Source organism: Rhopilema esculentum, chromosome 2, assembly GCF_057945365.1.
Source record: "Rhopilema esculentum isolate cy_ngs chromosome 2, ASM5794536v1, whole genome shotgun sequence".
Lineage (NCBI taxonomy): Eukaryota > Metazoa > Cnidaria > Scyphozoa > Rhizostomeae > Rhizostomatidae > Rhopilema > Rhopilema esculentum.
Window position 1 is genome coordinate 3,156,971 of NC_142816.1, and position 10,212 is coordinate 3,167,182.

The following is a 10,212-nucleotide window of genomic DNA, read 5'->3' on the forward strand; positions in this document are numbered from 1 at the left end:
GCATTTCTGAATATTATCAATGAAACAATGTAAAAAGCAAACAGATCTCGTTAACAGTCTTTTATACATAGCAATCTTTTCATCCAATTCGATAATTCTAAATTTCACAACGTAATGCTACAAAACTTAACCAAGAAGAGCACGTGACCTGTGTGGGGAGAAAACACGTCTTAAAAATCAATTGTACGCACTAGTGGGCTTGCAAAACTCGTCTTCAGTATGAGAATCATCGTAGTGCATCATGTCACGATGTCTTCTAAGCATGCTGATGGCAGCCTCGTTAATTGTAGCTGGCTTGATTCCGAGGTCTTCAAACGACATAATATGTGAGCTGATTTGGTCACTAAGGTAGTGCTAGAAACAGAATTATAATTTTTGTTTGTGTCAATAATTCTTGCAAGGATTGTAAAATGATATCAAAAATGAATATCTCACATAGAATATTTATTTCCTTGAATAAATGGATCTATTTTACGAAAAGCCGTGAAAATAACAAAAGTAGCTTCTTTTACAAAAACAAGAAACTGTTTCAGGTAGTTTCAAAGTTGATATGAAGATAAGCCTACCCTTGTTACTTTATCTCTGGTCATTCGTGGATCAAATATTGACTGTTCAAGAAAATATGCCACCATTCTAAAACAAAACACGGTATTATACCATCAAAATAAGGCTAGATTACGAGAATTCACATCAGCAGAACATAGCAATTCTGCATACCCGATTAGCCAATCAGAATTCAAGAATATGACAACAAACGTGCCTCGCAGCTAGATTTAGGCCTATTTTGGACGTTTTTAACACTACCTACAAAAAAATCAACGTGTAAAATGTGCTGAAAGATAACTTTAAAAATTGAATCTTTAATGAACTTACGAAAAATAAAGAATCTGTTTGCGAAAACGACACCACTCATCAAAAACACCACATAATTGACGGCAATTTCAAAATATTAAACGTACCATACTATACTTATAACATATTATCAAAAATTGTGCTGTTCCCCTATTGCATTTATGCTTAAAATTATACAAACATAGATTCGCAAAGAAGGAAATATTTTTCTAAAATAATTTAAAGGGTGAGAATCTCAAAAACAAGATGTGAGTCCCAGATATGGGTTGAATGAGTATTCGGTTTGGCATGAAAGCTCATCTTCTCTCACACATGTTGGTTGAAAACATCTCCAGCAAAGAAAATCATATTGTTTCACATATGTTATTTGAAAGAAAATGTCACATTTGTTTTTTTAGTTGGTGATGTTAGGGAAGGCCCACAATCTTATAGCGAAGCCCTAACAAGATAAAGGAGGGGGAGGAGGGGGGGGGGTGGTTGGAAGAGAGGAGCAAAGATCAAGCTTGTTAATTTTGACTTGTTTAAAGAAAGGTTTAAAGAGGCAAGGAAGCAGAAAAAGAGTCAGGAAGAGAGTAGAGAGATCAAAAGTTCACAAAGATCTGGGAAGGTACAAAAATATCTGGGAAGAAAGGATGGGTGGCGGCACAAAGACTTGGACTAATAGGATGCATTTTAATGAAGGTAGATACATCAATATAAATGACTTACTTGTAAATATTTTCAGGAATCTTGTAGGGTCTGAATGGCTTGCGGATAATTTTGTAAACATATTCAACGATATCATGGAGATAATATTCTTCAGGTCTGATTGATAAAAAAGCAAAATATTTCTCATCATATTAAACAATAAAAGTACAACAAACATGTTTAGAAATGAAAGGCATTACTTGATTCAAACAGTGGATTGGCCTCACAGGAAGAAGGAAAAAAGAAAAGAAGGGAAAAGAGGAAGAAGACAAAAGGGGATCTGATAAAAGACGGAAACATTGTCAACATCGAATAGTTAGAAAAGAGGTTAAACATTGTGATTACAGTGGCGGACACTTGGAGGGGGGGCGGAGGGGGGCGGACCGCCTTCTCAATAATTTTGAAGACAATGGTCTTTTGTTATAAAACAATGGGGGAATGTGACGTCATCTTATCAAAACAATAGGCTTGCCCCCCCCCCTCAATATTTGATCAAGTGTCCGCCCAATTGAGAAGAAACAAGGCAAAAAATATGGACAAAACAAGGCAAAAATATAGAGAAAAGAAATTAATTACACTACGTCTTGGTAAAGAGTAGAAAATTTGACCATGGGTGGGAGTTTCAACTAATCTTTGTCTAAAGTAGTTGAAATTTTATCAAGAGAGAAAAGCTAGAAAGGAAACCTAGCAACAAAATAGACAAATTAATATCCTACGAGCAAGATAAAGCGGTGTCTATGCATAAAATTTCCATCTATTTCGTTCGCAGTCTGTAGACTCCATTAAATACAATATCGAGTCTTCTATCAATAAAGGCATCCCAAAACATCACGAATGAGATACCATTCCAAATTAGATTTCTAAAGAATGTAGCAAATGGACTGCTTGAAAAATTATTTCAATTTCAAAAACTTCTCATTGCCACAGAAAAGGTAAAGAACCAAGCTAACAGTTTAACACTGGCAGTAGCAAAAATTCAGATCTTAGAAAGTTCCCTCGCCAAATAGGCCTTAAATATTCTTAGGCAAAACCTTATATCTAGAAGATGGATCAAGTAAACCAGCCCAACATACCCATAAAGCTCGTAGGTCTTTCCTGCAGCAGATTCATCCAGCGCTGCATTCACAATAGCTTGAGCAACGTCTGCAACCTATGGAGCGAATTCAGAAAGAAGTTTACAAACAGCAGTTGCCTCGCAAGCGTCGAGACAGATGCCTGGTATAACATGGCTAGAACTGCCAGTTACTTAAGGGTAGTCATTTAAAAACATATATTCATAATGGAAACTTGAATGAGTATGACTACCATATAAAAGTTACTAGTATCCGGTCCTGTTTGCTTTTTTGGGGGGAGGGAGTGTTGGAGCGTACCCAAATACCGTTTTGCATTGGAATGTGCAACCCACGTAGATCTTCTTCAAGATGAAAAAAATTAAACTATATCAAACAATAGGAAATTATGGAAAAGATGTTAATTCTACTGGTTTGCAACTAGGTAAAGTTCCTGCCAACAACATAAACACAAGTGGAATTTTGAAGTGGAATCTTCAACTCAATGCCAAAAATTTTCAGTCATAAACATTGAACAAAACATTGAACACACTCCGTGGAACTCGAGTTGTCTCACTTCGGAAATTTTCAACGTTCAGAACTTGTTTTGTGGAAAGAGCACTTTTTTGACAAGAGAGAACACCCTGAAATAGCCCCAAAGAGCACCGAAATTCATTAAATCTGTTGCAAATTGACGGAGGTATTACCAATTACAGTTTCCAGTTTGCTATCGGTATATAAAGTTTTGAACCAGGAACCAAGCTACTGTGGTTCTACAAATACATTTCATGACATCATTATCCAGAACCCAATTATGAAAATTCAGGATATCTTATTCTGAATTGGCGGTTCTTTTTAGACATTATAAAATGACGATTTCAGAAAAAGAATCAGAATAAAATCATCTGACTGAACCAGTAATACCTGTCATGGGCAAATAACATCAAAACATTGAAGAGCGGCTTTGCTAGGCCTATTGAGGGACCCGAAAGCTGAAGGGCCGAAGTTGCTTAAAATACAGAGTTTCCTGATTTAATTGGATAAATTCAAAAGGTGTAGACCACAATAAGATTTTGAATTGCCTACCAATACTGGTCTCTTCTTTGTTTCCATGCCATTATCAATAAGAGGCTGACCAAACGGGAGATTTCTGAGGTCTGGAAAAAATTGCAATCATATAAACAATGATTTTTAGACGAGGTAGAAAGGGAATCTTTGCTTCGTGCCAGACTGGTTCTTCCTATGTTCCATTTGGTAGCTTGCTGTTAACGACAAAATCCAGCAATTTCAGCAAGAATTTTCTACATCTTCTTTACCAGTGCTTTAAATAGGCCGAACACAAAAGTACCTGGAAATGCTGTAAAGTGTCCGCACTACATTGGTTCAAGTTGGATTCGAGGCACTTTCTGTTGCATCACAACACTTCAATGCATGATTAACTCTACATTTGAAAACTTTTCCCCAATACTTTCAACCTTTAAACTCTCAACTTTTCAGTTTGCTGCCTTCCTAATGCAGTTTATTGAGATTATGAAACCTTTTTGCAACAATGTTCGGCAAGAATATATTTTAGGTTACGTTTTGCTTATAACACTTAAAACAATTTAAAAATCATTGAAACTTTGTCCAGTCACTTAAACATTCACTTAAACACTTAAACAAGCAGCAGTGAGACCGGAGTTTTTTTTCTGTTAACGAGGTTCCCATAACTGGGTATTACTTGTATAAGGGCTCGAATGCAAGAATGAAAGTTTGGAAAAAAAATTTTCTCTGATTTATTTCAAGCTGTCCATGAAAGGAAGTTTCACGTTAATGATTACAAATCTAGCTGCAAAAATTATATTTGAACTGCTTACTTACATGCATACATGTTGAGAAATTTGTCTTCGTGTCCATAACATTCTGCTGGTCGAAGGATTGTTGCCTCTGGAAATTCTTGCTTGACTGCGCGCTCTCCTTGTGCCTGAGATGAAAAATATTTCATCACAAAATTTTCTCTCCACAGTATTTTGTATGGTGGAAAAACAATTGCATTGTCACACAAAATATTGACTCGAAAAAAAGAAATTATTTCCAATTTCTTACCCCTACCCTCGGTATCAGAGTTTCTAAGAAATATGAAATTTGTGAAAACTCAGAAAAAAATACACAAACCCTTTTTCCTTCCCCATTTTTCTCGCTTACTCTTGTCTTCTTTTCGCTTTTCTTCCCTTCCCTTCCCTTCCCTTCCCTTCCCTTCCCTTCCCATCCCATCCCATCCCATCCCATCCCATATCTCATCCCATCCCATCCCATCCCATCCCATACCATACCATCCCATCCCTTCCCTCTTCTTCTCTTATCTTCTACTCTTCTCTTATCTTCTTTCCTCTCCTCTTTTCTCTTCTCTTTCCTTTCTTTCCCTAATCTTCTTTTTCCTTGCCTTGCCTTACATTCCTTTGCTTTTTCTTCCTTTCCCCTGCCTTCCCTACCCTTCCCTTCTCTTCTCTTTTCCTCTCTCCTGTCCTCTCATTTTCATTTAATCATCAGGGAATATATCTCATATCCGGGTTCTATTTATAGTTCGAAAAGAAGATTATTCGAAAAGACAAGACCCCTACATCTGGTACTTGTACTTACAGGTTTCTTTAAATAATTGCCAATCTTTATGGCTACCCGTATAGACAGGTAGTAAAACTGATGAGAAGGCCCAGTAAAACACCGATATTCCATTAATTAAGTGCTTACTCTGATATCAATAATAATAAAATGGGCTTTGAGAAATTTCACCCAAGACATATAAAACGAGAAATAAAAATAAACAGAATCGCCTCTCACCTTGGTTTGCAGAAATTTTGATGGAGAATTCGTTGCAGCGTTCAGTGCAGACACGTGAATGAAACGTTTGACGCCAGCATTTTTGGCAGCTTTGGCAATCGCTGCAGCGCCTTCTACATGAGCATCATGGAACGAGAAATTCCTGAAATATGATGGCTGCAATTAGAGTTTAAGTAGAACTACACATGAAAATGTTCTCAAATCTAAGAATGAACGAGCAACTTATAAACATTCAAAAATACCATAAACAGAAAAATAACACAAGATATCTTGGTGTGATTAAAATTGTACAAATATACCAAACTCAATGTTACGGATAAAATGAATTCTCAGTTAACAATTACAGGAACTTATGAATTATCAGTGAAAAACCAACTAGGTTTTGCACCATCGTTTGGCTAATTCTTGCCTGTCATCTTTGTAGCCTGTAACCTAAATACTTTAATACTTCCCTAACAGCACTTTAATATTTTTTCTACGTAATTATATGCCAAGGTGCAAAATATCTGTAGTTATTTATGATATTTCTGACATCTGTGTTATGCAAGTACTTACTTGGTTTCAAACTCTTTCCCTATAAGATTGACAACAACGTTTGAAAACTGGACGCACTTCTCAATTGAAGGGACATCTTTAAGGTGGAAATTCTACAAGTCAAAGAATCTGAATAAGTAAAACCAAACATCAAAATTGTTAAATGATTCAGCATTATCTTATCAAAAGGAAATCATCACACTTTCTTGATACAAAACTGCTTACTAATGAGTTTTTTATAAGAAATTACCATGAATCTTCTTACCATGAAATTACCATGAAATTACCAAAAAGTTTGAATTGCATCAACAAATTTAATAAACATTAATAAATAATAAATAATTGAATTCAATGGGGGAGATGCTTTAAAAATATTTTAACTCTTTTAGATCAATATTTTCTTGAATAACAACCAACTTTTCTGAACATATTTCTTGAAATTTTAAGGAAACAAGGTTTGAAAAAGTCAGCCCATTTGACAAGAGGCGAAAATTGAAAAACTTTAACTCACATTAAACATAATTTGTCCAATATCACCCATCGGCTTCAAATGTCTAAGATAATCCTCCATGCATCTGTATGGAACAATAAGCTGGGTGCCACATCGTGCTAAAGAAAATAACATTCATATTTTTTATAAAGATATACTCAAGAAAAATAGAGGGTGAGCCAGAAGATCTAAAATAGGGGGTATTTTTTGCAAATCACACAAAAAACTATGGTCAAGAGAATTACAACTGCAACATACTTGGCACAGGTAGAGTCAAGCCATATGCAAACAAAATATATTGATGCAATAATCTTCGACATATTGGACATATCAGATTCTCCACAAGGAATTATAAAGAGATGACAGTCTAATTGTAACCAGAATCCATTATTTATATATTCATTCCTTTATTCAAAACATAACAAGTCACTTTCCTTTAAAACACCAGTGTATATACCTCAGTATACAAATATATTTAATCACACAGATTCATAAGAAACCCAATGCATACAATTCATACCACAAATGGTATCTTTAAGTGTTGCACATAAACTTCAGTTGGATGAAAATCTGTTAAACAATTGCTTGTTTTTTCCAGATACATATCAAATTTTTAGAAAACTTAAAGTTAACATCAAACGTGTTAGCAGAATCCCTGTAAGCAGAATTCTCCAACCAATTCAAACCCCTACAGATATACTCTTTTTTCACATAATGAAATCAGAGCAGCATTTCAAATGACCCCATCAATTTAGTATGAATTGATAGAGAAAGGAGACAGATCAGTTGCAAGAATTAGGAAACTGCCTTCTAAACACATTGCTTTGGGACATATCATAAAAGTAGCCATATGCTTAAATGCTCCAAGAATAAACTACAGCTAAAATTGACACTTAAGTATAAGCAAACCTAATCTATTGACAGTGTATCTCCCAAGAAACCCAGTTGAGCCAAAAACAGTTGCAACAACGCCATTAAATGATGATCGACCTCCAGGACCTCTCTTCGGATGAAAATCTTGAGAACTTGCATGTCTCTGAAAAAGCATTTTTTCAATGTTTTATTCACAAATTATATGAAAAAGGCATTCAAAACATATGACCTTGTAACCTGAATTTGATTTGATTTAATTGGAAGGTTACCCTTCAATCAAAGAAATTGTTTTTGGGCCTTACTATCTCATTTACAACAACATTCAGATTCAAATTTCAGTGACAACTAAATTCATCTGCAAAATGTCACTTGTGTTCATTATTTCCTGCAACACTTATATTTGTGCTACATAATGACTTCAGGATCATAAAAACAATGACCTGCGAACATTCTTAACATCAGCATGTTTACAAACTGTTTTAAAATGATGACCAACCAATACCCTTTCATAAAACTCTTTTTGTTACAAGAATCAGCAATTTGATGGTCAGGCAGCTTGCTCTTACTTTTCCGAAACTTTGAGGCTGAATAGCTCTTAACATAACTGGATTAAGCTCCTCTAGATTGGGAAAAACTCCTTGTTTTTTAGAGTTTTTCAGGGGGTTTCACAACTGGATTAAAATTATATTTTTAGTTAAATACATCAGCTTCAGCTTGTTCTCAGTTCATTTTTTACTTTTGACGAATTTTGAAGCTTGTGCTCTTATAAAATTGCTCTTACAAAAAAGAGAGTGTATTGAAAACAATCAAAAGTTTGATTTTTAAAAACTTTTTTAAAATGACTGTTGTGGTTTCCTGTGCTCCTAAGCAGGTGAATATTTTATAAAAATAAATCTTAAGCCTCTGGAAAAAACTTATGATGTGTAAAATATGTATTTTCTGCTGCTAACCTTTGCCCAGGAACAAATCATGTTGCAAGACAGCAGGTTAAAAGCTTTGGGAATTTTTAAATAGCATTTGTAAGCCTCCAGGTGAGGTTGTGTGAGTGAGTAAATCTATATTTGCGAAAATGCCTGATGGGACTTGAAAAAATAATTCTCTGCAATGAAAAAATAATTGCTCTGCACATACCCAATTTGTGCAGTCTGGTATGAGTCATATTATAAATTTAATACATGAAAAGTTCTTAAAAGCATAATTTGTAAAAATGAACATTGTTCACAAAATGCACCATTGATTTCATTAAAAAAATTAAAAGGTTTATAACACACAATTCTACTAAAATGTTCCTAGCCATGTAGATATCAATTTGTTGCCAAGAATTAGCATACCTTTTGCACAGCTGTCTCTGATATAATTGGCACATAGACATCAAAACCTTAAAATTACAAAATAATTATGCTTGAAATGTTTGAGCCATGGTGTAACATACTAGCTAAAATCTTAAACGAGTAAACTTGATGTACCAATAGAATGACCTAAGTTGAAAAACTGCACAGAAGTGGATTTTAATGGACAAATTTATTGACAAGAAAAATGAGAGTAGGGGAGTCACACATGAATAAAATTTATCAGGTATTTTAAATTGGAAATGAATTTTGTTTTACAAAAAAATGCAAATACCAATCAAAAAGGTTATGTTATTACGGTAGGCTAAATTCTCATGAAAGTAGAATGAGTACCATGATTTCACAGCCGTGAGAAAAGACTAGGATAAAAAATGCGGATGATATTTTGGTTCTGCTTTGAAAAGTAAAGAGATTTGCGAGTATGGATCATTGACCTTGCATGTAATGGAAATAAAACCATAGCTTAAAAGTTTCCTTTAAAGAAGAACAAACAATGTTTACTTACGCACTAAACTGCGTGCTCTTGTAGCCAACATTGTGATGATTTCTAATCACATCGAAGAACAGTACACCTTCTCTAGGTGAGCTTAGATGTTGAAGGCCTAGCAGAAACCTCGATTCAATTCTTTCTTGAATACGAGACCCCAATAATGGCGCCGAAGCAAGATGGCATTTACAATTAAGTCTGAAGTGTCTCTCACACCATAGTCAATCACTCAACTAATGACAGGGCAAAAGTGGGTAGGGGAGGGGGAGAAATAACAAAGGACGAGCTGTGCTTACATAAAAGGATATAATTTGATACGGACAACTGATAATTCTGTTTGCAATCTTCACACTAAGTTTGGTTTATACTCATGTCAAATATCTTTGAATAAATCAATGATGGAACTTTCTTTTGTGATTACTGATCCTCTAAACTTGAATAGTAAAACAGCTATGTCGCACATCATTTTTTCTGTAAAGTGTAAATTTTTCACAAAATACTTCATTGCTAATTGATAAGGCTATAGCTTCGTTGGTGTCCGAAGGAGTGCTTTCTTGCTCGGGGGATGCTCTTTTTCACTCACAGTAGCTCTTAAAAAGTTTAGCTTTAGGTTTCCAATGTATTTAAATACGTTGTCAAGTACAGAGAAATTATCATCTATCAATTGGCAAATGAGCCAAAACTTGGAAGATAGATAGGAAAATACCTCTAACAAAAAATAAACAAAACTGTAAACGGAAATGGTAATTGAATTATTTTGTCTTGAATAACCCATCTCGCTAAAACAGCCATTTAAAAGTCGCTTATTCTGATATTTTAAGGTGTTGAAGTTCAAAAAATGTGCATAAGTGGAACTCTCTAAAAAAGAACTTAACGTTTTCCCTTCAACTCTTAAAATATTCATCTCTCTTGAAAAGCACATTCTCCTTTGCGGAAGTTTACTGTATGACAATTTCTGCATGAAAACAGAAATGATAGCAGTCACGATTTTAAAAAAAAAGCTAGGGCACTGTAAAACTGTTTCTTTGTGAGAAGGCTTTTCAGTTGAAGATAGTCAATACAAGTAAACACACA

The 10,212-nt window shown here is 34.7% G+C and overlaps 1 protein-coding gene across 1 annotated transcript; it reads right to left on the reverse strand.

Moving 5' to 3' along the window:
- On the reverse strand, positions 1–9,306 carry LOC135695542 (NADH dehydrogenase [ubiquinone] 1 alpha subcomplex subunit 9, mitochondrial). Its single transcript, XM_065214662.2, has 12 exons — positions 9,157–9,306; positions 8,634–8,680; positions 7,339–7,465; positions 6,451–6,548; positions 5,961–6,052; positions 5,406–5,547; positions 4,449–4,551; positions 3,675–3,745; positions 2,613–2,689; positions 1,561–1,656; positions 567–633; positions 1–354 (listed from the first exon to the last, which is right to left on the reverse strand). The coding sequence occupies exons 1-12, from the start codon at positions 9,185–9,187 to the stop codon at positions 178–180; spliced, it is 1,128 nt and encodes a 375-aa protein (XP_065070734.2). The 5' UTR covers positions 9,188–9,306; the 3' UTR covers positions 1–177.
- Positions 9,307–10,212: the final 906 nt, after the last annotated feature.